Raw genomic sequence first — 27,999 nt, forward strand, 5'->3', positions numbered from 1 at the left:
GCTCACAGGCTCTAGAGCGCAGGCTCAGTAGTTGTGGTGCACGGACTTAGTTGCTCCGCGGCATCTTCCCAGACCAGGGCTTGAACCCGTGTCCCCTGCATTGGCAGGCGGATTCTTAACCACTGTGCCACCAGGGAAGCCCAATATAGTTTTGTATTTTAAATAAAAGTTTCTTTTTATAAGAAAATAATTTGAATTGAATAATGCATTGAATTAGAAGATAATCTATTTTATAAAATTAGTGAAAAATGGTTTTGCTTGCTGTAAAATAGCACTGAAAGATTTTTGTATCAAAATTTAAATGTCTTTTAATGTTCTCTCTAGTTCATTAAATACTACTAAGGAATACAGGCACCATGTTCTACACACATGTGCTTATGAGTAAGCGAGGGCCATTGGCCAAAATCTGGCTTGCAGCTCACTGGGAGAAGAAACTCACAAAGGCCCATGTATTTGAATGTAATCTAGAAATAACCATTGAAAAAATTCTTTCACCTAAGGTATGTTATTCATTAAAATTATAGTATGTATTTGCTATGACTTATGGAGAGGAAAGGAATTAAAATACATTATATCATGAAATATATTTCCAAGGAAGCTTTACTCTTAAATGGTCTTCTCTTTTTTATTTCCTATAGCATTTATTGTCTGGACATAAACGTATATTGATTTCTGTTGGTAATTAACTCTTTTATATGTTTATCATAAATTGACTGGATCCTGAAGGATAAAGGCCATGTTTTATACATATTTTGTGATTGTTTCTTATTCCCTAACAAAATACTGTATACATAGTAGGTACCAAATGAGTATTTCTTAGAAAAATCATGGGTGAATGAATAGGGAGAGAAGAAAGAAAGGAGGATTGAGTATAAATCAAAATATATATGAAATCACTTCATAAGCAAGGTACTATGTTCATTATAAAACACTATAACAAGCTATTAGAATTTGCATTAAAATATCATTTTAATATTTTTATAGGTTAAGTAGTTTTCTTCTTGAGAGAAGGATGAATTATAATTGAAAATTTACCATGTGTCAGGCACTGGGCTAGACTTTATGTATGTTCATTAGTTTACTTTATCTTCACAATAACCCTATGAGATAGGCTTCTTTTAGCCTCAGTGAAGTGTGGTAATTAAGCGCATGAACTTCTGAGCTGGTCAAATTTAAATTTAATTCCTCCTCTATCACTTAATAGTTTTGTTACTTTGGGCATGCTGCTTATCATGTCTGAGTCTCAGTTTTTTCTTCTGTAAATAGAGGTTGTTGTCAAAATTAAATAAATTAGTGTACGAAAAGCTCTTAGGACAATGCCTGGCACAAAATAAGTATATAATAAATTGTAGCCATTATTAATAAATTGAAGTTCAGGAAGGTTAAATGACTCAGCCTCAGCAACTGAGCCAAGGCTTCACCCCAAGTCTGCCCGACTGCAAAGGTTATATACTTCGCATAAAACCAATAATAGCATACTTCACTTAAATGCCACATTAGATTATCTTCACTGAATAAAAAAGTTAATCATTTTACAAGGTGAGGTAAAAGTTAAGTGATTCACCTTAAATAAGAATAAAAAATGTCTGCTTTTTAAAGAGAAGAAATTCTTATTATTTTATAATTTTCAAAGAACAGAGTTTATGAATCTAATTTTTAATATTCTAATACTTTAAAAAATTTTTGAAAGGTGAAAATTGCACTTCGAACTTCAGGACACCTTCTTTTGGGAGTTGTTCGAATCTATAATAGGAAGGCAAAATATCTTTTGGCAGATTGCAGTGAAGCATTGCTTAAGATGAAGATGACATTTCGCCCAGGTATACATGCAATATTGATTTGTCTCACTCGTCTTTGTTCCCTTTTGCATTTTTATTTTGGGTGGGCTCTTTTAATTGGCAGCACTCTGTAGTTCCAGCGTGAGTATGGTGAATGTAAACTTCCTTCTGACTGAAGCTAAGTTTCCATGGTTAAGAATAAATTATATTATTTTCCTTGCTCTTTTCCTGTGTTTGCAGGAAGAGGTTATGCTTTCAAAAACTTGGAATGTTCCTGTATATTTACACAAGAAATATACTTAATGCTACCACACTTGTGTAAGAAACACTGTTATTCAGTTTTAATGGGTCACTTGGTTTGCCATATCTGTTTTTGCCTTTATGAGATAAATTAGAAATAGTGTGATTGACAAAACCTAGATATCAATAATTGTCATTGTTTTCACAATTCTCAAGACTCTAATTACCATAGCATGCTATTTATGAAATATTATAGAAAATCTCTAGGCATTCCAAAGTGCTAGAGGTTTACATGTGTCATAAATAGAAAACTTTCAAATTTTTATTTAATTTTAATTTTAGTTTTAAGACTTTAGTCATTTTCCACCTTGTATTATGTTTATCTAGGTACAGACCTTGCCTCTCACACTAGTCTGCAAGCTCCTTGAAGGCAACATCTTTGTCATACTTATTTTCTGAATCTCTTATAGTACTTGTCTCAGTGCCTTGCACATACTGTTCCCTCAGTTAAAATGGGTGAATCAGGATTGACAAGGGTTTACTTTCTTTATTTAAAATATCTGTAGAATCTCTTAGTAGATTTATAATTATATCAAATATGGTTCAATGAAATAAATTTGTTCATTATTTCACTTATATATTCCATAAATATTTATTGATCTCATACTTTGTGTGAAACACTATGTTAGGCTCTGGGATACAAGGACAAACAAGACAAATAAGGTCCCTTTGAGCCTGGTGAGAAAATCAGAAAATGAAAAAGGTTTTCTAAAAAAATTATTATAATAATTATAGATTGTGCTATGAAGGAATATAAAAAGAGTACTACTACAGAAAATAAGAGAGAAGTGTATTTTAGTTAGGCTAATTGGGAAAAGCCTTTCTGAGAGGATAGAATTTAAGCTCAGACTTGAAGAATGAGAAGTATCCAGCCATGTAAGAAGTCCATGAGGGAATAGCATTCTGGGCAGAGGGAGCTGCAAGAGCAAAGGTCTTGAGGTGGTAAAGTGCTTGACTCATTCAGAGAGCAAAAAGACCAGTACGGTTGGAGTAGAGTGAGTACGGGAAGGTGTTGTTAGATGATGCCTGCAGGTTTTGTAGGGATACAGGGCCCTGATTAGAAATTTGGATTTTATTTAAGTGCACTAGGGAAGTCCCTGAGTCATTTTACATATGAGGGGGATCTGATCTAATTTCATGTTTAAAATATCACTCTGGCTGTTTTGTAGAGAAGAGACTGAAGAGGAGCAGGAGTGGATACAGGGAAACAAGGTAGGAGACTAAGCAGTTAGTCCAGTGAGAGAAAGTAGAGATTTAGTTGGAAGTTTATTTTATATAGCATCATGGCTTATTGAATGTGGTATTTTATCCTTTTCAGGACTGGTTGACCTTCCAAAAGAGAATCTCGAAGCAGCTTACAATGCGATCACATTGCCAGAAGAATTTCATGATTTTGATCCCCAAAATGTGAAGTAAATTATTTTATTTTCCTTCAATTTGATTTTCCTGATATTTTGTTGTTTTACATTTTCAGATTTCATGAATGCAGATGGAACATAGTTAACAACTGAAGTACACATGCAGTTGACAAAGACTTAAATTTAGTGTGAAATTTCGAAGTACAAAACTAAAAATGCATCATTATATTTGCTGAATATAGTTTGCAATATTGACAGTATATTCATTCATTCAATATTTGTTGGGTGCCTGCCATATGCCAAGCACTGTTCTAGGCACTGAGGAGATAGCTCCTGGCCGCATGAATCTTATATTTCAGTTGGGGGAGACAGGGAATAAACAAACAAGTAAATATATAGTATGCTAGGAGATGATCAGCATTATGAAGAGAAATAGAAAATAAAATAATAGAGAGATCAGGAAAGCCTTTTCTAATAAGGTCCAAACAGAAATCTAAAGGAAATGAAGGAACAAATCATTCAGTAATGTGGGGAAGAATGTTCCATGTAAAGCAAATGGAAAGGCTCTAAGGCAGAGCATGTTGGACCTATTCAAAGAACAGCAAGGAGGCAGGTGAGACTGGAGTGGAGTAAATGAAGGGCCCAGTGGTAGGAGATGAGGTCAGAGAAGTAGCTGGGGTGCAGATGATGGAGGGTGTCATAGGCTATAATGAGGACTTTTCTTTTACTCAGATAGGGAGCACAGGAGGGTTTTGAATAGGAAAGAGACTGGATCTGACTTGACTTCAACATGCTTCCTCTGGCTACATACTATAAGGGGGAAAGGAAGGAAGCAGAGACCCTGTGAGAAGATTATTGCAGTAAGAAGTCCAGACAAGAGATCTCTGTGATCAGTTCTCAGTCTTCATTTTATCAAGGTGGTAGCAGTCAAATTATGGATATATTTTGAAGGCAGAGCTGACAGAATTTGCTAAGGATTGGATATAGTTTGAAGAGAAAGAGAGAAGTGAAGGTTGACTATATGATTTTTGGCATGAGAATGAAGTTACCAGTTTAATGAGATTAGGATAACCAGAGCATGGCAAGTTTAAAGAGGACAAGGTAAAGGAAGTAAATTAGGTTTTGGATATAGGTTTTGAGATGCCTGTTACACATCCAAGGGGAGTAGGTAGGTAGTTGAATATCTGGGTCTGAAACTCAGGAAAGATGTTTGATGGGATATATAAATTTGAGAGTTGTGAGTATGTAGATGGAACTTCAACCATGAGTCATAAGAAATCCCTGAGGGAATGAGTGTAGATTTGAGAGAGAGAGAGGTCTGAGGACTGAATGTTGGGTCATTCCTAATAGTTAATAATCTGGGAGATGAGGAAGAACTAATAAAGGAGATGGAAAAGGAACAGCCAGTGAGGTAGGAAGAAAATCAAGAGACAGTAGTATTGCAGAGGCCAAGAGGAGAATGTGTTCCATGAGGAAGGGAGTGAACATCGATTTCAAATGCTGTTGGGTATGGTAAGTAAGATAAGGGCTGAGAATTGCCCATTGGATTTGACAATCTGGAGATCATAGTTCATTATATCATATGTATGATGAACTAGTGTTTGTAAGGAATACTATTGAGAAAATAAAATTCTCCTTTGTTTTTATAATAAAACATGTTTTCTGTTTAAGGGTGTTTGTTTGTTTTGCAGTATACTGCAAAATCATTGTGTTCTGTTCACATGTTTTCCTCAATCTTATATTTCTCCATAGTGCTATTGATGTTTCAGAACACTTTACTCAGAACCAAAGCAAACCAGAAGAAATCACACTTAGAGAAGATTATGACAATGATCTACTTTTCCACGCTGGGAGCTTTGGTGAGAATATTTGAGAAATTAAAATTACAAGTCATAATCAATTATATTTGCTTTTTTGTATTACAACAATGCCAAAGCTATTTCTATGCCAGTAGAAATATCTTTAGAATGAATTTTTTGATGTATAAATGTAACCCCCCAATAAGTTTATTCCTGCCTTTTTCTACTATAGGTGTCAATGCCAAGACTCAGGCTTAGCCTATGCTTCCCTTCTCAGTGTACAACCGTTTATTGAATATCTACTATATGTCAGGTGCTATCACAGGCATGGGCAATACAAAGTTTAAAGAAGTACTTCCTGCTCTCAAGGAGCTTCAGGCTGGGAGAGAGACATATAAATAAACAGTTGCTGTAGTTAACATATACACAAGGTTTTACACATGTGCTGCATACAGAGCCTTCAAAATATATTTCCTCTAAATATGATATCAATAACAGATTTTAAAATAGCTTGGGAGTGAGGAGAAAATACACACTAAATACACATTGATTGGGAAACAAAGTGTTGAATGTATTTTAGAATTAAAGCTATATGGTGTAATTTAACTATATAGTATTTGTTCTTTTTTATGGCGTTTACCACTCTCTGATTTGTATCATGATATTTATTGTATTGGTCTGTATTGTTCTGAAAACTCCATGAGGGTAAGATCTGTGTCACATTCATCTTTGACTTTCTTATAGTGCCCAAAGCAGTGAGCATAGGAGAAGGCTGGCCTAAATTTGTCTTAGGTGGAGGAGGGTGATCAAGCATCAGTAATGCTTGAGCTACCTCATAACCTCCACTTCTCATCCTGACTCTCCTTCCATAACTCTATGATCTATAGCTGTGTTTCTCAAATGATCTGTGGTGAAGGACCAGTTTTATAATTTTTGTCAATTTCCTATCTGTCATGGAATGATACTTTTGTAGAATATAATAAAAATTAATTACTAGAAAAATTTAAAAACTTACTTAAAAATCAACATGTAAGCCTCAAGTTTTTGTTATTAGATCCAACATGTATAAAATTACTCTGCGACGTTATATTAAAACTTTGTAAACATTTACCTCTAATTTGTGTATTTACTCTGTTGTGGACCAACACCGTCCACAGACCCTACTTTGAGTAGCACGCATCCCTTACTGGCTGTTACCCCAAACCTTGAAATGTAACACATTGGTAAAAATTTAATCATATTTCCTACTGCCCAAGATACTCTTTACACATTTCCCTGTAAATGCTACTGCTCTTCTTCAGCCCTGAAACTTTAGGATCACTCTTAACTATGCTTTCTATAAGCTTCATACCAGTGCTAATTAAAAAAAAAAATTGGAAATGTCTCTTAGGTATTCTTTCTGTTTCCCTAGCCACCAGTACTAAATATATATATATATTTAGTTCACCAGTACTCAAGTGCTGAAGTGCTGTATACCCTCCTACACAGTTTCTTCCAGGCCCCACATTTTATACAGCTCTGCAAGAGGAATTATCCTTAAATTCCATTTTTTTTCCACACCACATTTCTCTTCTTAAGTGCCTTGGGTCCCTATAACTTCCTGATAGATACTCCTGCCTCTCCTCAAGGCCCTCTACCAATTTATCACCATCTTTATTAACTTTGTTTTACCTTAATATAGACTTTTTGCTCTAGTCAAGCAAACGTCTTACCAGTCAACCAATACAATTTAGTTGTTCTCAGTTCTGTCTACTGCAATTCAAGAAGGTGGGAAGAACATGTCCTGAGTAGACTGACAGACCTGGGTTTGAATCTGGGCTTCCTCTGTTGATTTGCTGTGTGATATTGGGCAGATCACCTAGCTTCTCTGAGCCTTACTGCCCTATATGTAAAATCGGGATATTACTAGCAACATCACAGTTATTTCCCTTATTCTCTCCTTTAGTACTCTCTACCAATAAGGGATTTTCTCTCCTTCAAAAACTAGTTCAAACCTAATGTCCTCTAAGAAATATTTAATGTTAATCCATCCTATTCTGGATTATAGTATAAGAGTGAAAGCAAAGATTATTTCTTTAATTTTTTGGTGTACTCTCAGATTCTCATGATGTTCAGTGATCAGCATATACTGTCTGTTCATAAATGTTATTATCTTATTGACCAAGACTGATTTTTCTTTTGGAAGCTATCAAGGTGTACCTGGAAGATGTGAACAATATTTTTAGTTCTTTTGAAGAAGTTAATCTTTTCTATTGAGCAAATCTTTAGTCCAATACAATGAAGGTTGCCTTTTTTAGCTCTTTCTTTCTAGAAGATGTAGGCCTGTAGAAAAATTTCCAGTGAGCGATACTTCATGAGTTTCTTTACTGACTAGCAGTGACGTGGGTTGCTAGAGGAAGGAGAGGACCAACCTCTGACCTCTGGGATTTCAGACTTCTAGACTCTGACCTCTGGGGTTTCAGACTTCTGGACCCAAAGATTCAAACCCAAGGAAGGGAAAGAATATGCATGTACTGACAGCCAGTCTGGAAGCAGGTCAGTTTGAAGCAGGGAGTTCATTTTATCTGCTGCTGTCAGTGTCTTAGGAGTCTTCTCTCATTAGTCTCCATTTTGCCAGAATTCTAACACCGTTACTAAGACTATCTTTGCTGCCTTCAGATCCTGACTCTATCATTTATTAGGGTGTGACTGTGTGCAAGTTACGAAACCTTTCTGTGGATGTTTCCTTGTCTGTACAATGAGGATTATAATAGTATCCTCTACTACATAATACAATGCACATAGTAACCACTCAGTTTATGTTAGCTAACCAGGTTTTATCTTTTTTACTGCTGTATCCAACCCCTAGCATATTGCCTAATACCTAGTCATTCAATAAATATTTATTGAACAAATGTTATAAGCCCATTCTTTAATATTTTACCTACCTTTCCATTACTTAGAAGGCAGACATACTCCTTATTTTCCAATCCCTCCTTATGGACAAACAACTCAAGCAACTGTCCATGAAATAATATGAAATAATACTCGATCAAGTGGCATATGACCCACCTAAGGTAGAAGAAATCATTCCACTGTCAATAATAACCTTCTGGGAAGTATTAAACTGTACCACCACTAAAAACTCTATCCTGACATTTTTTTGCAATTTTTGCTTATTGTATTGGAAAAAGCGTTAGACTAGAAATCCAGTCTCCACTGATTAGCAGAATGACTTGAATAATTCAAATAATTTTTTTTCTTTTTTCTTTTTTTAATTTAAGTATAGTTAATTTACCATGTTGTGCTGATCTCTACTGTACAGCAAAGTGACTCAGTTTTACACATATATACATTCTTTTTTAAATATTCTTTTCCATTATGGTTTATCCCAGGAGATTGGATATAGTTTCCTGTGCTATCCAGTAGGACCTTGTTGTTTATCTCCCAACCCCAAATTTCCAGTCCATCCGTCTCCCTCCTCCACTCCCCCTTGACAACCACAAGTCTGATCTCTATGTCTCTGAGTCTGTTTCTGCTTTGTAGATAGGTTCATTTGTGCCATAATTTAGGTTCCACATATAAGTGATATCATATGGTATTTGTTGTTTTCTCTCTGACTTACTTCACATAGTATGATAGTCTCTAGGTGTATCCATGTTGCTGCAAATGGCATTATTTTGTTCTTTTTTATGGCTGAGTAGTATTCCATTGTATATATATATACTACATCTTCTTTATTCATCTGTTGATGGCCATTTAGGTTGTTTCCATGTTTTGGCTATTGTGAATAGTGCTGCTATGAACATAGGGGTGCATGTATCTTTTTGAATTATAGTTTTGTCCAGTTATATGCCCAGGAGTGGGATTGCTGGATCATATGGTAATTCTATTTTTAGTTTTCTGAGGAACCTCCATACTGTTTTCCATAGTGGCTGCACCAGCTTACATTCCCACCAACAGTGCAAGAGGGTTCCCTTTTCTCCACAGTCTCTCCAGCATTTATTATTCGTAGACTTGTTCATGATGGCCATTCTGACCGGTGTGAGGTGGTACCTCATTGTAGTTTTGATTTGCATTTAACTAATAATTAGTGACGTTAAGCATCTTTTCATATGCCTACTGGCCATCTGTATGTCTTCTTTGAATAATTCAAATAAATTTTTAGCTCTCATTTTTCTCATCTGTAAAATGAAAGGAGCTATTCAAAATGATATCTAAATTCTAGCTTCTAACCCTAAAATTCTGTGTTTCTATGACTAACTCAATATTAATTATATGTATTTATTTAGAGGAGGAACCTGAAATTCTCAGAAGACATAGCTTCTTTGATGACAACATATTGCTAAATTCCAGTGGTCCTTTAGTTGAAAAAAGTTCTGGAAGCCTCATTGGAGAAATATTTCTGTTCTATGACAGTGGAGATGGATTTGGAGATGAAGGGGCTGCAGGAGAAATGATTGGTATGCTATCTGGTCATATAGAAATTGGATATTTGTTTCAGTCAAATTACATAACATACTGGAAGTTTTATTCCATCAAACTAAAATTTCAGATATGCTTCTGTGTCATATAGGTCAACACATTGTTTTACACAAGTTTTCAGAATCTATAGTATATTTAAAATTTTAGGCTAGTTCCAAGTAAATAGCTATCTGTTTAAATACATTGATCATATAGGTTCTTGTTTTTATTTTTACAAATTTCTAGTCTTTAGAGTAGAAGAAGTGAGGTAAATATATTCCTCACAAAATATACTAGATTGTATACTAGAAAACATTGTTTTCTTTAGCAGAAATTGTGGGACAGCTATTCTAAAGGATCTGTCCAGCATTTTATATCATTATTTTATATTTATATTATGATATTATTATAAAGTCATCATAGAAATAGGATAGAGAAAACTGGGAAATCGAAATCCACTTAATTTTAAAGATACTGACCATTATATATCAAATCTTTTTTTTAATTCTCTAGTTTACAGTAAAAGGCTGGTTATGGCAAACTTTTTGAAATTTGAAAACTACGAAAAATAGTGGCTCTACCTTAGATCTCTACCAAAGGAGTTTGAAAACTTTTACTTCTTAATTTGAAATCTAAACATGGCTTTGTAACAAGGCTACTATCTTGGTAGTTTAGTAAATATTTCCTGAAATAAACGTTTAAAAATAGACTTTTAATAAAGGAAAGGAAATTAAATATATAAAATTCTATGTCATACTGCATGAAATATGGTAGTCTATATAACCAGTCAAATCTAGTTAAGTAGGGTTCACTCATTTTTTTATCCCATCACAACTCCTTGCATGCAATACTGTCAAGTGTTTAGTGAACAAATGACAGATTCAACTCTGTATAACCAAAGTGTTTATTGTGTTTTCAAGACAATCTATTGCAAGATCAGAATATCCTGTTAGAAGACATGCATTTAAATAGAGAAATTTCCGTGCTTCCTGAGCCTCCCGATACTATAGTGGGTATGTTGTTTCTTTTGTGTAGAATGTGAACAGATACTAATATTCAAATTAAGCCTTAAAACTCACGGGTTTAAGTAGCAGTATAGTATAGTGAAAGATAATAAAGAGTGTTGTCCCTCAAACTCTTAGTCTGACTTTAGATAATATAGAATAGAAAACTAAATTCTGGGAAAAGTACAATGATGGGTATTTAATCGGGATTAGGTTTATTTGTTATGAGAGCACATTTAAATACTCTGCCAAAATACCCTGCTTTTGAATCATTAAAATAATATATGTTACATAGTAAAACATCATTAATGTTTGACATTAACATAGTTATTAATTATTAATATCACATTAATATTAATATAGCTTGACAATCTCTATATAATTTGATATAAATTACAAATTTGGGGATATTTTCTACTTGAAATTGATGTGAAAGTACCTCAGATGATTTGAAGCCTTGTAGTCTGATTTTTCTTAAGAATTAAAAGAATGATTAGCCCCATTTTGATTTTTCACTCTTTTTGATGTTACATTTGCTTTCTAACACAGTAGTAGAAATTTTAAATGTAAAAAGAGGCAATAAAAATTTAGTTATGTGTGGTTCTTTATGGGTCAGCTAATCATGAACAGAACATAAATTTTTTAGCAGACATATTGTCAAATTTATGTCAATCATTTATTGTGGTTCCTACCTCTGTTTTCACTTCTGATGTGACTGTAGCCCAGCCTTAGACGTGACAGGTGCAAAAGAGGGTGATACTACTTGACTCACCTGAACACTGCGGGCCCCAGACTGTATAATCTCTGAATCTCTTCAACTCTATTAAATACATGATTCTAAGAATTCAGATGTGGCTCCAGTTAGCAATATAAATCTACAGTTAGTTTGTCTTTCACTTTAATTCTCATACAGTCCTCTAGTTTGCAACATAACCATTATTTTTCTTAATAAATCCTTTTATGGCAACATTGATTAGTAGAACCAGATAATCCAGAGTGTGTATGTCCACCTGAAAATGAAAAAATGGATGAAACCACATTATCAAATGAAGAGGAAGGATTTACCCTTGACCCAATTGATACTTCAGGTCAGAGTCATTCATGTTTTTATTTTTAGTTTTGATGCACTACTACCTTATTTACCCTGAGATATTTTAATAATTCTTAAAATACTATAGGAGGTAGTCAATCTAGTAATAACATTTATAATACAATAAAGGAAAAGTGTGAAGAAAATTTGGGATGGTCCTTTCATTATATTCAGTCCTGGTCAAACCATCTATCCAGCTTGGGAAATTGGAAAATGTAAAACAGAGTTCAGTTCCAATAGTTATCAAGCCATTATTCTGGGCACAGAAATGAAGACATAGTTCCTGCTTTTAAGAAGCTTACAGTGTGATCAGGAGATAAATAAGCATGCAATATAAAATAAGACAGAGTAAAAGGATCGGAATAGAGGCACTGAATATGAATCTAATATATAACTAGATCTTTTAAGAATATCCTAGTTTTAAGTTGTATAATTGATATTTCAGTTTATAAACTCAGGCATGCAAAGAATAAAGCATTCAACTTTTTCTTTACGAAATTCAACTCTGAGCCTCTATCCCACTTGGTTGGCAAGAAATTCAATCTGCAAACCTCCCCTATCTGCCCTGAGCCATGTATAGTATCAAAGTTTGGGGGAGGGGTACAGCAGGTGGAAGGGAACCTCTGGTCATCAGCCACACCACCTTGTGATACCCAGTGTCCCAGCCTACATAACCTCTGGAGTCATCACACAGCCAGCCCCTTTGGAATCTTGTTATATTCCCAAGATTTTACTGAGGCACATCAGCAAGCAAGTTCCTTTGGCTCCATCTGATCTCAGATCTCCACCCATTCCAGAAAATGTAACTGCCCCCCACTCCCCTTTTGCATCTTTACTAAGGAAAAGCTTGACTTCTACTTTCTACCTGGCCAAATTAGTTAAAGGAGCAAAATCCCATGGCCCTAACTACCTACTTGGAATTTGTATATGAATTTCAATGGGGGAGGGAAAAATACACTGTACAAATACAAATAAATGTTTTAAAAAGTTATCCTGTTAGGTAGATATTTTAAGGAACTTCAGAACTGAGTGACTTCCCTCTCAATATACTCTGCTCCACATTTCTCAGTTGTCCACTTAGTAGATCAACAGGGTGCCTGCCTCCTAAGCACTTTACAAAATGTGTTAACCCTTGGCTGCTGAGACACACTAGCTGTGCAAAAACCATATAAAACATAATTTTCAGTAGAGAGAAGGGGATTTTCTTCCCAAGTCAACTCTGTAGGTTGTATTGTGGTAGACATTTCTTAGATATGCAGTGCCTAGAATATCATTATACAAAGTTGTACAACCTATCACATTTGTATGTATTTATTATATTTAGACATTGCTGAAAAAAGAAAAGGCAAAAAGAGGAAATTGCTCATAGATCCAGTCAAGGAGATCAGTAGCAAAATTATGCATAGACAGCTTACTTCCTTTACGGACACACTCATGGTTTTGGAACTTGCACCTCCTACCCAAAGGTTGATGATGTGGAAGCAGAGGGGAGGGGCAGACACACTTCTGTCAACTGCTGCCCAGGATCTGACTCATGCTGAACTGAAAATGGTAATAGTTTCCATTCTTTTACATGGGTGCAATGTTTGGTGATAAATAAATACATATTTATATTCATAGATACAATGGAATTTAAACTTGTGAAAAAATACCCCCTTTTGAATTAATTTGCTGGATGTGTGTGCATGAATAATAGTTTTAACTTTTTAGCATATACGCTTGTATTTTGTTGAATTGCTTTACTTGTACAAAAGTGAGAAACAAAAATGTATATTTTTACAGTTGTTTACAAAATGCTTTGTGTCCTCTGGCTTTAAACTTGGAAGAAAATTGATGCAGAAGGAGTCAGTAAGGGAAGAAATGGGAAGCAAAAACATAGTAGGTGAGACATCCTAATTCTGTTGGTGTTTAGGGGAATGTTGTAGAAACAAAAATTTGATTTTACATTTCAAAATTAAGATGGGATCCAATTCCATATTCCCAAGTATAAATGCTCTTAGAAGAGTACTTGAACTTAAAAGAAATTGTTAGATCAGCATTGCATTCTTCTATGTGGATTAATTTTTGTCCAACAAACTACCTTAAAAAGATGAAGTATATATACTATGTGGACTATTCTTAATCTCACTCTTTCCCACCTCCCCCACCCCCAAAGGCAGTACTCACAAGCCTTCAACAAAGAAAATTTTTATATCTCGTAGGATAATGTTTCACTTTAAGACAACTAACATGAAAAATCACTTAGTGATAAGAATAGCATTTAAACAATACAGTTAACCTGAGATATAGATATATCTATCCACCTAGAGGATACATGAAATTTTAATAATATTAATAATGAATTATTATTGTGACTATTATAAAGGAATAATAAAGCCAACTTATGTGGTGAGTGAACCTCTGCTTACTGAAGGCATTAAAATCTGCTGAACAATATACTAAGATGGGCTTGGTATATCCATGTTGTCTTGTGAGTTCAATGTGTGGGAACGAGTGTGGAGGAGGTAGGTGGTGGAACATGGGAAGTAGAGGTGATAAAGAGGCAGATGAGGGAAAATGGAAGATAAATATGTGAGACTTGGGGTGCTATAAGAAAGTTTGTGCACCCTTAAATTCTTGGATTCTAAGTTGTCTGTCAGAAGTTTTCTTTTGTAACAACCATATCCCAATTTTAAGTTTGAAAGATATTTTAGTGAAATCTTTTTTACTTCCTTAATAATTCAGAGACCTCCATGATGGAAGAGCCAAATTCCCTGCAAGAGCTAAGTCAATCCAAAACTTGGAAGGAAGCGACTGATGGATCTAAGTGTAGCTATCGTGAGGATACCAATAAAAATATTAACTATGATGTAAGTTAACCAAAGAGAGTAATAAAAATATTATTATCTTCCTGACACATACAGTGAAGGAACATTGAGACTCTGGTATATCGTCTTATATTTATAGTTTATATTTCATCTTATGTTATTCTGTAACTTCTTTAGTATGTAGCAGTACTATAGGGTAAAACATAATTTCCATCTGCAGAACAGTATTTTCTAGAAGTTTAGGATAGTAAATCACAAGATAAGTAGTTTCATACTGAAATAGTATTTTGCATGGTACACTGAATAAATGATTATACCTGAATCTGGTTATATGCTGAGGTCTCACATTCAATATGTTGTGGAATCCTTTAGGACTCTAGAAAATACACCTATGTTTTGCTTCTGATCATAAGTTCACCCTTCCCAACTCTAAGAATAATATGTGTTAGACCCACCAATTATCTTAGCCTTGAATCTGAAAGACTAAAGATCTATGACCAAAAAATTTTTTTTTAATTTTTACTTAAAGACATAATTTTTATTGAAAAACATAGTTATTTAAAAAATATAGTTGGAAACAGTGTGCTGTAAAATATTCTCCCAATGTCACTTTATTGACTGTACAAGTGTAAATATTATACCACACCAGATAAAAATAAACCAGTGCTTTTCTGGTTTGTTCCATCATCACTGTATTTTGATAACCACTCAGGGAATTGAGAGTCAATCCACAGTGAAACTGAATGCCCTTGGAAGGAAAGACAATTTCATAATACATTAAAACAGAATGTGTTTTAATTTGATCATATACTGGATATTGAGATACTGGGTTGCCAGTACTACTCTCTTCCTTATTTGGATTCAGCCATTTCTTAGAATGCACCTACTGAAATTATGATTAGGCAAGCTTGTTTAGTTTATTATTTTTTAACATAGTGACAAAATTTTGGTGCTTGGAGTGAAGGAAAGATTGTTGCACTACTTCTTTTGAACCTTTTACTCCTTTACCCTATACTTATGCTTTAACCTTCAATTCCATTCTTATTCTGCTTCCAAAAATGGTGAACAGATACGAAATAGTCAGGAATGGAAGCACAGTCAATTTAAATGGACAGAAAAATATTGATTCTGATAATCATTTTCAAATCTTTCAAAAATTCAAACAATTTTTTGTAAAATAACTGCACAATTGAGAGTATCTAAAATGTAGAATATTCATAGAAATTAAAAGGGAAAAAACATGATAGGGCTCCACAAACATGTATATTAAAGAATAAAATGCAACCTCATACTCATGAAAATTTTTAAAAGCTAAAATGAAAAATCAAATAAGCTATGTTGTGGGAAGCTTCTAACTTAATCACAATCACAGATAACAGCTGGGGAATGAAGCTTGGAGACAGGCTGAAGATGAAAAAGGGGCCAACAGCTTCCATAGCAATGAGAAAGGAGGGTGTTGGTGAATGGAGAATTTCTCTTTTTCCATCTTCCTTTATGTCTTCGGTCCCCTTCCAGAGGACACAGTTTTTCTTCCCTCTTGCTAGTGGCAGCTCCAGCAGCAGTGGCAAGAATCCTGTCATGGCCCTAGGTAGGGATATTAATATCCCTTCCCCCATTCTCGTTCCCTCTGCTTACAGGTCTTCTTCCTCTGCTACCTGGTTCTGGCATGAGAATAGAGGTAGGGGACTGGGGCAAAGACAAACTGCTTCAAAGAAAGTGGTCTCAGCCGTGCAGCAGCAGAGACTTTTGATATGACATCTGTAGTGTTGAGGGAAATAGGAAGGGAAAAGATAGGTAGCAAGGAGGGCAGAACATGCAAGTTCTTCATTGTGGGAGGCATAAAGAAAACAGGAGTATTTAAGTCAGGTATTGCCTATTTGGGATATTTCAGAAATAATATTTTGAGAATGCAGGTAGTATTTTAAATTAGTTTTAGAAATGAGCATCCATGTGATTAAAGCATTTAACAAAATGAGATTGTTCCTGTGATGACTACTACTACTGTGATAACTTACCTATATTTCCCTAATTTGATTTAGCAGGATATTGCTGAAATGGTATCTTCAGCTGCTGAGGAATCATCTTTAATGAATGCCATCTTAGCACAAGAAATTGAAAATTGTCCAATTGAATTGGTAAATAGATGTATAGTCTTGAGAATGTTATTTAAAACTTTGTTCCTAAATAGTTAACACCTTATTTACCTAAAAATTGTTTTTAGCTGTCATGTTACTCTCTAAAATTACAATTTAAATTTGTGATCTTAACAAAGATGTGTATGAGTAGCTTGATAAAACATATTCAGAATTGCTTTGATCTTTTATTCTTTAATTTATTTTGAAACTTTAAATAATTTTAAAGAAATGTATGGGATTTTTTTGCTTATCAAAGGTAGTCATGGGTTTAAAATGTTGAGAATCATTGTTTTAAGTTATTCTTATAACATCTCTAAAGAAGCAGAGTTATATTATGGCTATGTCCTAGGGCATTTGAAATTTTATTTAAAGAAAAAGGTATGGGCATTATTTCCCAAAACAATGACTCACGGTCTATACCAAGACCTTGGCTGATATAGACCAAGGTCTGACTCAAGACTTCTAGAGATCAGAAAAAGGGAATGGTCTGCACGGAGGACCACAAGTCAGTAGCAAAGCCAGAGCTAATATGTGACTCACCTGACTCCATATAGATTACTGTCTTTATTTCTCTAGTCCTTGTCCCATAGTGCTGAAGGCATTTTTAAGATTGTAATGAATTTTAACAAAAGTTTCTTAGTTAAATAATATGAAAACACCTACTAATGCCTAATGTTAGTTTGTTTTTAAATAAATTATCTTTACAATGAGTTCCAAGACTATTAAATTTTTTTTTCATATGACTGACTTCTCTGGATAATCTAGGACAGAATAAATACATGAAATTTTTACCTGAAACATCCAAACAGCTGAGCCAGAAGAGAGTTGAGTCACTTTCCCCTTTCTCTTTGCTTCTAGACACAGGTTATTTTCATACATGGTCAAGAAAACCACAACACAGCACAAGTTCAGCTGTTTTAATAATCCACGGGGCTTTCCATACAATGGACTCAGCTGTAGGGTGTCCAGATAGATCAAGTGGATAGGCTTCAGCAAAATGCACAGACTATTTTTTTCTGAGCCTTTTCCTGATTGGTTTAGTTGTGCAATATAGGTGAAGCTGCAGTCTCATGGATCTTTAACAAAGAGTTGGGCCATTGCTTTTTACATTCGAAAAATACATTTGCATATTTAACAATAAAATAAACGTTAGTAATTGGGTGAACTAGTTTACCCCAGAATAAACCAGAAAGGAATAAACATAAATTTTACCTGGAAGAATTTAGAAAACTCTTCAGAATAAAATTGACCATATTTTCAGATCAGTATCTTTGGAATGTAAGAAAGGATGCTGTATAGGCAGAACCAGGAAGCCAGTACAGCTAGCAGGAATGGGGACTTGGCAGTCCCCTTAGCCTCAAAAGATTTAAAATATCATACAGGATATTCTGAAGCTTTCTGAAATCATCTTGGAGTCCATGAAATTGAATGCAATTTTAAGAAGTGTCTGGGCTCCAGAGGTATACACAAAAGCTTGACAAACAGTGGAGCTGTGATAAGGGTGACACAGAAGCTGTTAGGTTTCATGGTCAGAGATAGCGTTGGGAAAATTATAAAGTAGGTCAGATCTGTGCCACTGCCACTTGCCTCCCCCAACCCTTTGTAGGCTTGCTTTTTTATCAGACTCATCAGCACCTTTCCTATGCCCAATTCTGTTCTCAGCTTATAAGGTGTTAGTTGGTAAGGGCTTAGAATGAGTTCCTGTGAAGGGATTTCAACTCTACAATTTTTAAATATTAAGGTGTTTCTGAAAGTGGCTAAAAACTAAAAAGATTGAATCTACTCAAATAACATGAAAGGCCGTGGGTTGATCTTTTTCGGACAAGGCACCCTTGAAATTTGTAAGATTCCTAACCCAATTGTACACAACCTACTAAACATCAGTTATTGTTACAGCTTTTATATCACCAGATAAATTCATATGAAGGCCTTTACAAGGTAGTTCTTCTGTAGCTTTTTGTTTACTCCTGTCATCTGAGTTCAGATTGACCAGAGCTGGGACAGTCCTAGCCAAAAGTGGTCATCTTTACTTTTAAAAGTAAGTGCACAATGCCTGGGTTGCATCACCAATAGAGATGGCAGAATCTCAAACTCTGGAACCCCTTGTCAGAAGATAGCCTGGGAGTATAGATATAATCCTGTAAAGACTGAGCTATACTTGTATGTTAGTCTTATTCTCTCAATTATCAGACTATAAGCTCCTTATTTGGCAGGACCCAGTGTTACAGTTGTGTTTCTTGCGGCAGCTAACACTATGGTTGGCAAATAGTAAACATTCAGTAAAATTTGGTTAAATGAAATATTATATCAATTATTCAAACAGGAGTCATTGGGGAATGAACAAAATATTGAGGCAGAGAGATGGAATCGAAGAATACGTCAGATGTTAAATAGCTTGCGGGTAAGACAGTAGGGTTTGTCAACCCTATTTTTACTTTTAAAAATAAGTAAAATGTTGAGTTCAACCTTCTAAATATTAATAAAAATAAAACAATTTTCATTGTGTTTTTGTTGAGGCCAAATTACACTAGAGTGAAATGATTTTTAAGCTGTATACCTGAGGCTAAATGTGAGTTTGTTTTTAGTGCCTACATGTCCTAATCAATTCTTACCCATTTTCATGTCCCTAGACATCTATTCTATGTCCCATTCTTGTGTTTAGCAGTCTGTCAACTAATTCTCAACGTGAAACTAAATTTATAACAGTTTAAGAATGAAACAGATAATTTTAAAATTTAACTTATATTTTTATCAAAATAATACATGTATATAATTTTGAAAGTTCAGTAGTACTATGCTTAAGGCTGAAAGGGAAACACACAAGTCTTTTGTCCCACCCCTCCTTATTCCTAAGTTCTGCTTACCAGAGGAAACTATATAAACTGTTTCTTTTAGTATTTAAATCTATACTTCTAATTACATGTTCTTACTGCTCTTTCCTAATATTTCAGCTTTATATTTTATCTGTTGACTTCTTTCAGAAGAAAATGAAAATTTAGCTTAGTTATATCTCCCCCACCCCAGTCTATTTTCAGCACAGTATTCAGTGCTTACAGTGTTATAGTTAGAATAGTCATGATGCAGGTTTGATTGTGACAGAGAGCCGAAACGTCAGTGGCTTAAAAAGATAGAAGTTTATTTCTCTGTCAGGTAGAGTACTATCTGGTATGGCAGCTATGTTCACAAAGTTGTCAGAGGCCCAGGTTCCCTTTATCTCATTTTCTTTATTCTTGGGATCCAAAATGGCTAACTATCCACCATGTCTGCATTCCAATCAGCAGCAAAGTTTCCTTTAAGGGTACATCCCAGAAATTGTATGTATCACTTTTCACATTTAACTGACTAGCACTTAATCACCTTGCCACATCTAGCTGGGAAATGTAGTCCTTATCTGGCAACCATGGGACCAGCTAATAATTCTATTACTATGGAGGAAGAAGAGAAAGGATATTAAGGGACAACCATCAGTTGCCACCACTATGTAAAAATTAGTTTAAATTGAGGCTTCATAAGCATAATTACATTTCTTGTCAACTTTATGGGTTTTTTATTTTGGCGTTAAACATTACCTCATTTTTCCCATTTGCTTAGTATCTATATACCCATCCTTAATTCTTTTTCAAAACTCTCTGACAATAAGATAAAACCCCTTTTAGTATGGTCAAATACATCAATTGATTCATCAGCTCCTTTTTTTTTTTTCTTGAAAATATCCTTCCCAGAGCTCATCCTCCTCTTGTTCTAATCTAGACTAGTTGCTCTCTAGGTCTGCTCCACAGTTTTTGTCTTGGGACATTCCTTTACCATAACATGGGAATTCCTTTGTCTCTTTCCTATGTTAGTTCCCATATTTTTGGTGCTTTGATCTTTGTCTTGAACTTTTTTGGTGGTTAACATCCTCTCATAATTTTCTGAGACAAAGAGTGCATAGGAGGTCAACTAATCTATGACAAAGGAGGCAAGGATATACAGTGGAGAAAAGACAGTCTCTTCAATAAGTGCTTCTGGGAAAACTGGACAGCTACATGTAAAAGAATGAGACCAGAACACTCCCTAACACCATACACAAAAATAAACTCCAAATGGATTAAAGACCTAAATGTAAGACTGGACGCTATAAAACTCTTAGAGGAAAACGTAGGAAGAACACTCTTTGACATAAATCACAGCAAGATCTTTTTTGACCCACCTCCTAGAGTAATGGAAATAAAAACAAAAATAAACAAATGGGACCTAATGAAACTTCAAAGCTTTTGCACAACAAAGGAAACCATAAACAAGATGAAAAGACAACCCTCAGAATGGGAGAAAATATTTGCAAACGAATCAACGGACAAAGGATTAATCTCCAAAATATATAAACAGCTCATGCAGCTGAATATTAAAAAAACAAACAACCCAATCCAAAAATGGGCAGAAGACCTAAATAGACATCTCTCCAAAGAAGACATACAGATGGCCAAGAAGCACATGAAAAGCTGCTCAACATCACTAATTATTAGAGAACTGCAAGTCAAAACTACAATGAGGTATCACCTCACACCGGTTAGAATGGGCATCATCAGAAAATCTACAAACAATAAATGCTGGAGAGGGTGTGGAGAAAAGGGAACCCTCTTGCACTGTTGGTGGGAATGTAAATTGATACAGCCACTATGGAGAACAGTATGGAGGTTCCTTAAAAAAGTAAAAATAGAAATACCATATGACCCAGCAATCCCAGTACTGGGCATATACCCAGAGAAAACCATAATTCAAAAAGACACATGCACCCCAATGTTCATTGCAGCACTATTTACAAAACCAGGTCATGGAAGCAACCTACATGCACATCGACAGACGAATGGATAAAAAGAAGTGGTACATGTATACAATGGAATATTACTCAGCCATAAAAAGGAACAAAATTGGGTCATTTGTACAGACGTGGATGGACCTAGAGACTGTCATACAGAGGAAGTAAGTGAGAAAGAGAAAAACAAATATCGTATATTAACGCATATATGTGGAACCTAGAAAAATGGTACAGATGAACCGGTTTGCAGGGCAGAAATAGAGGCCAGATGTAGAGAACAAACATGGACACCAAGGGGGGAAAGTGGCGGGGGGGTGGGGGGTGGGGGGCGGGTGGTGGTATGAATTGGGAGATTGAGATTGACATATATACACTAATATGTGTAAAATAGATAACAAGAACCTGCTGTATAAAAAATAAATAAATTAAATTAAATTAAAAAAAAAATAGGGCTTCCCTGGTGGCACAGTGGGTAAGAATCTGCCTGCCAATGCAGGGGACATGCGTTTGAGCCCTGGTCTGGGAAGATCCCACATGCCGCGGAGCAAGGAAGCCCATGTGCTGCAACTACTGAGCCTGCGTGCCACAGCTACTGAAGCCCGCACGCCTAGAGCCCGTGCTCCGCAACAAGAGAAGCCACCACAGTGAGAAGCCCACGCACCACAACGAAGAGTAGCCCCCGCTCACCGCAACTAGAGAAAGCCCGCACACAGCAACGAAGACCTAACACAGCCATAAATAAAAATAATAAATAAATAAATTAATTAATTAATTTAAAAAAAAAAGTTCATAGGAGCTAGAGACCCTACATACAAGTCTGAAAATATCTTTATTTTACCTTTAACTTTATTGGATGTATCTGAACATAGTTTGAAAATAATACCTCTCAGATCTTGAAGGCTTTGTAACATTTCTAGGCATCTGTGTTGTTATTGAAAAGTCAGATGCCGCTTGGTTGGTGGTCTTTTATAGGTGACCTTTATTTTCTCTCTGGAAGCTCTTAGATCTTTTCTTTATCCCCAGTGGCCTGAAATTTCATGATGATGTGCTCTGGTATGGGTCTTTTTCATTTATTGTGCTAAACATGTAATAGATTCTTTATTCTGAGAGTTCATGTTCTTGCATTGGAAATTGTTTTGTATGTCTTGGATTTCCTCCTTGTTAATCTAGTCTCTTTTTCTGCACTACCTATGGGTCAGATGTTGGCTCTCCTGAATTGCACCTTTACTTTTTTTTTTTTTTTTTTTTTATCTTTTAAAAGAAATTTTTAATTTTGGAATTAATTTTTTTTTTTATTTTTTATTTTTTCTAAACATCTTTATTGAAGTATAATTGCCTTACAATAGTGTGTTAGCTTCTGCTTTATAACAAAGTGAATCAGTTATACATATACAATATGTTCCCATTTCTCTTCCCTCTTGCATCTCCCTCCCTCCGACCCTCCCCATCCCACCCCTCTAGGTGGTCACAAAGCACCGAGCTGATCTCCCTGTGCTATGCGGCTGCTTCCCACTAGTTATCTATTTTACATTTGGTAGTGTATATATGTCCATGACACTCTCTTACCCTGTCACATCTCACCCCACCCCCTCCCCATATCCTCAAGTCCATTCTCTAGTAGGTCTGTGTCTTTATTCCCGTCTTGCCACTAGGTTCTTCATGGCTTTTTTTTTTTTTTTCCTTAGATTCCGTATATATGTGTTAGCATACTGTATTTGTTTTTCTCTTTCTGACTTACTTCACTCTGTATGACAGACTCTAACTCCATCCACCTCATTACAAATACCTCCATTTCATTTCTTTTTATGGCTGAGTAATATTCCATTGTATATATGTGCCACATTTTCTTTATCCATTCATCTGTCGATGGACATTTAGGTTGCTTCCATGTCCTGGCTATTGTAAATAGAGCTGCAATGAACATTTTGGTACATGACTCTTTTTGACCTATGGTTTTCTCAGGGTATATGCCCAGTAGTGGGATTGCTGGGTCGTATGGTAGTTCTATTTGTAGTTTTTTCAGGAACCTCCATACTGTTCTCCATAGTGGCTGTATCAATTTACATTCCCACCAACAGTGCAAGAGTGTTCCCTTTCTTCCACACCCTCTCCAGCATTTATTGTTTCTAGATTTTTTGATGATGGCCATTCTGACCGGTGTGAGATGATATCTCATTGTAGTTTTGATTTGCATTTCTCTAATGATTAATGATGTTGAGCATTCTTTCATGTGTCTGTAGGCCATCTGTATATCTTCTTTGGAGAAATGTCTATTTAGGTCTTCTGCCCATTTTTGGATTGGGTTGTTGGTTTTTTTGTTATTGAGCTGCATGAGCTGCTTGTAAATCTTGGAGATTAATCCTTTGTCAGTTGCTTCATTTGCAAATATTTTCTCCCATTCTGATGGTTGTCTTTTGGTCTTGTTTATGGTTTCCTTTGCTGTGCAAAAGCTTTTAAGTTTCATTAGGTCCCATTTGTTTATTTGTGTTCTTATTTCCATTTCTCTGGGAGCTGGGTCAAAAAGAATCTTGCTGTGATGTATGTCATAGAGTGTTCTGCCTATGTTTTCTTCTAAGAGTTTGATAGTGTCTGCCCTTACACTTAGGTCTTTAATCCATTTTGAGTTTATTTTTGTGCATGGTGTAAGGGAGTGTTCTAATTTCATACTTTTACATGTACCTGTCCAATTTTCCCAGCACCACTTATTGAAGAGGCTGTCTTTTCTCCACTGTATATTCTTGCCTCCTTTATCAAAGATAAGTGCACCTTTACTTTTTAAAAAATCTTTTACCCCCTGTGTTAATTTTGTCTTTTTATTTTTCTGCTCTCTAGAAGATTTCTTCAACTTCATCTTTATTGCTTTTTTTGGTTTGTTTTCTAGGACTTTTTTCTTAGTTATTAATTATTCTTTTATTTTATAGCATCCTAATCTTTTTATTTATTTATTTTAACAGCTTTATTGAGGTATGATTAACACAACTATAAACCATACCTATTTAAGATATACAGTTAGATAAATTTTGACGTATGTATATATCTGTGAAACTATCACCAAAATCAAGATAGTGACCATATCTACAACCTCCAGAAGTTTCCTTGTGTCTCTTGATAATCCCTTGTCCCATCTCTCCCACTTGTCCCCCTCCCCCATCCCCAAGCAATCACTGATGCTTTCTCTCAATATCATCCTAATCATTTTTTGTGGATGCAGTATCTTCTCTTAATTTTCAGAGGTTATAGTTTTCTTCGGCTGCCTGTATTGTCTGTTTCCTCAGTGATTCTCTTGAATGCATTCTTTTCTGCTCTTGAATGTTAGACATTTTATCCAAATGTCTCTTAGATCTCTATTTTTTTAAAGAGTGATGAGACACCAAAAAGCTGATTGGAGGTTAGATAAGCATGGATGGGGCTTGTAGACTTGTGGTCTTTATAGTGAGATAATTGGGTGGTGCCCCCCCAATACACACACACACACACACGCACACACACGCACACACACATCATTATCTATAGGATATTTTTCCTTGGAATGTTCACTTTTCCCAGCTTAATCTTCAGATCTACTGCCTAGGAGATATAAGCATGATGCCCGTGGTTCAGGAACCAAAGGGAGTAAGGGAGAGGCTGGCAGTCTCACTGTTTAGACATTAGAATTTCCCATATTCCTCCAGTCTGTAACACTTCTCCTCCACCATCCACAGTGCCTATTATTCCAAGTCTAGAACCTCACTGGTTGATATCTCCAGAAAGACAACTTCCTGCTTCCTGCTAGGTATGGGAGTAGTGGTCTTCCGGTTCTGTGAGGTGGTGGAGTAGACCTGAGGATCTAACTGTTCCCAAGTAGCCTTTTAAGGAACTCTCATGTTTTTAGCTTCACCCCTCATTTCCAGCTTATGACGTACTGCTGCCTACAATTCCTGAGCTTTTCCTAGGTTTTGTTTCACTTTGGGCTTTTGTTTTTTGTTTTATTCAAGTGTGTTTATAGGGATGGTATCCCTCTCATCTTGATTCAGGATGCTTTTAGTGCTGCTTCTGTCTGAAGGAGCATCCTTCTGTAAGCCTTGCTTTTATTCCTGTAGGCTGGCGAGAACAAGGAGCAACCAACACACAAACCTGCTGTTTGTGCATGGCTAGAGATGGTGGTGATTTTATAGCATCCTGGGCATTTCATAACCATGGAGTAGGAATTGGGGCTCTGGACCAGGTGCTTCTTCTCATGTTTCCTCTTCTCTTTTGGAGAGGGGTGAAGGAGATCCTTTGCAAGAGGCACGTACTCGTGGGGAGGCTGTCACTGCTGGAAATGCTTTTTTTTTTTTTTTTTTTTTTTTTACAGTTTTCATGTTTTATTGTACTTAAATTTCACCATTAAATACTGAGCAGAAGTATATGCTGGCCTTATGTCCAGATTTTTGAAATGTAAAGATAAACGGACGGATGGCCTTAAGGATGTGATATATTAGAAGTTGTAGAATATATTAAATAATTAGAGAATCTGGGGGTCGTAACATTCTGTCTATACACATTTCCACGTTTAGTGGCACAAGTAAACTCTATAGGGACAGGAAGACAGATGTAAAGCTTTGGGTTGCAATTAGAGGAAAAGCCCATTCAGGACTGAACTGAGAGGTCCTTGCTTGCTGACAGAATCTCCCCTTGACTTCAGACTTTAGACAAACTAGTTTTTTTGGTTACTATACAAAAACCACTGAATTGTACAAAATCCCTATTAGTCATGAGAAGCAGTAGCAACAAGATAGATTAAAGAATTGGCTCAAGCCAATTCAGATTGTAGGGTCTGGCCAGTCAGAAGTGAGCAGGGCTGGCTGGAGGCTGAAAATCCAATTGGATGTTGCAGTTCAAGTCTGGGATCTATAGATTAGAACAGCCAGCAAGAAACTCAGTCTAGAGGCAGAATGGTTAGTGCATTCCTCAAAAATCCTTGTTCTCCAAATAAGTTCCTAAAAGACTTTCCTCAAACAGGGTCAAATTTCTGTATCTCAAGTTGGCTTGCTTTTTGCTGGCTTTCCTCTCTGCTGGCATGTAGGGTTCGGCTTTCTCTAAGTCTGATAGTCTTCCACTTTGTATTTCTCTCCTTCCTTTATTCCTTTACCTTCATTTTAGAGGAGTTTCTGGAGGAAACAGAATAATCCTCTCAGGGTGTTTTTCAAAAGGATTCTTGAAATTGAGAAGGCTGTCCCTGCTCTCTCCCTGGGGAAAAAGCCACCCAATCCACATTTTGTCTCCTCAAGAGCGGGGGATAAATGAAGGCTTGGCATGCCATCTCTGAAAGGTTGCTGACACTGGGCTGCTCCTTTGGTTGAGATAAAGTATGATAAATTATTTAACTTATTAATTTGTTAAATGTTATGGACTGGCAAAAAAAAAACAAACCAAACAAAAACAAAACAACCCTTGTATATGTTATTAAAAAAAAAATGCTTCACAGCTATCAAATTAGTACAATACTCACAGGGATACTGACCAGTATTCACCACAGTATTTCTAACTAAAAAACAATACTGCTGTTCTAGAAATCTGATTCCAAGTACATAGTCTAATTAAACACTTTATTGTACCTCAGTTTTTTCTAGTAGATTCACAGGTGTCCTATAGTGAATCCAACATCTTTTTAATCTGTGCAAAGAAACTGGGAGATGTATTTAGTCATATTCCCCTGCCATTACATTTACCACTAGAGTTGTTTAGTCACCCCCATCCTGCAGTACCTTTAAAGAAAACAAGCCTGATAGGCTGATAATTTTCATTGATTTTGAAGATTCCCAAGGTCCTGTGGACTTTTTTCTGCCTGCAAGTCTAAACTAATTTACACTTTCTCCAGGAGCCATTTATGTTAACATCAATTTTTTAAAAGACCTAACATTTGTATAACATTAGAAATTTGTGTAACACTTTAGAGTTCTTTTGCATGTATTTTCTCAATGAACCAAGCTGTGCTCAGTGACCTATGATGTTTTTTATGTTTCCTAATGAGTCATTTGCATTTCTCCATTTAAGAATTTCACAGTCACTTATCAAAAATATCAATATTTTGTTGTTCATTATGCATCCACAGCCTGCTTTATTTCTAATCATCTTGTTTCCCTTTCCTTTCTTCTTTTACAATTGTTTTCCCAGGAATCCAACAAGATGGGAATGCAGTACTTTAGTCTGATGAAGCTCTGCAGAAATAATGACCGAAAACAAGCTGCAGCCAAATTTTATAGCTTTCTTGTCCTAAAAAAACAGCGAGCTATTGAGCTGAGCCAGAGTGCTCCCTATGCAGATATTATAGCTACAGTGGGACCAATGTTCCATAAAATGTGAAGGAAATCCAGAACATGCAGATTTATGTCGCCATTGGAATTTCTTTATAGATTGTTCAGTTTAATGCCAAAGCTGTCTGGAAGCAGCTGAAGGTCTGATCCATTTCATAGATAGGTTGATCTCCTATTTCCTCTTTGTAAGCTCAGACTAATCATAGCTAGAATTG

General features: G+C 35.7%; 1 protein-coding gene and 1 pseudogene across 3 annotated transcripts; one reads left to right on the forward strand and one right to left on the reverse strand.

Moving 5' to 3' along the window:
- The first annotated feature begins 356 nt into the window (after nucleotides 1–356).
- On the forward strand, nucleotides 357–27,929 carry RAD21L1 (RAD21 cohesin complex component like 1). 3 transcript variants are annotated; one of them, XM_068566172.1, is made up of 13 exons: nucleotides 357–500; nucleotides 1,691–1,820; nucleotides 3,397–3,490; nucleotides 5,189–5,295; nucleotides 9,507–9,677; nucleotides 10,599–10,691; nucleotides 11,660–11,770; nucleotides 13,097–13,323; nucleotides 13,555–13,654; nucleotides 14,497–14,621; nucleotides 16,619–16,714; nucleotides 19,038–19,115; nucleotides 27,645–27,929. In XM_068566172.1, the coding sequence occupies exons 1-13, from the start codon at nucleotides 357–359 to the stop codon at nucleotides 27,831–27,833; spliced, it is 1,665 nt and encodes a 554-aa protein (XP_068422273.1). In that variant the 3' UTR covers nucleotides 27,834–27,929. The 3 variants fall into 3 exon arrangements, with proteins under 3 accessions (XP_068422273.1, XP_068422274.1, XP_068422275.1); XM_068566173.1 differs by having other exon boundaries at nucleotides 16,622–16,714; XM_068566174.1 differs by lacking the exons at nucleotides 357–500; nucleotides 11,660–11,770 and having other exon boundaries at nucleotides 1,750–1,820.
- On the reverse strand, nucleotides 25,530–26,625 carry LOC137778582 (small ribosomal subunit protein eS27-like; annotated as a pseudogene).
- Nucleotides 27,930–27,999: the final 70 nt, after the last annotated feature.

This window comes from Eschrichtius robustus, chromosome 16, assembly GCF_028021215.1.
Source record: "Eschrichtius robustus isolate mEscRob2 chromosome 16, mEscRob2.pri, whole genome shotgun sequence".
NCBI lineage: Eukaryota > Metazoa > Chordata > Mammalia > Artiodactyla > Eschrichtiidae > Eschrichtius > Eschrichtius robustus.

Coding starts and splice junctions, on each gene's coding strand:
- RAD21L1 (XM_068566172.1), top strand. CDS start 357: ATGTTCTACACACATGTGCTTATGAGTAAGCGAGGGCCATTGGCCAAA. Junction 10,692..11,659: donor GCCTCCCGATACTATAGTGG/GTATGTTGTTTC, acceptor AACATTGATTAG/TAGAACCAGATAATCCAGAG. Junction 16,715..19,037: donor AAAATTGTCCAATTGAATTG/GTAAATAGATGT, acceptor TTATTCAAACAG/GAGTCATTGGGGAATGAACA.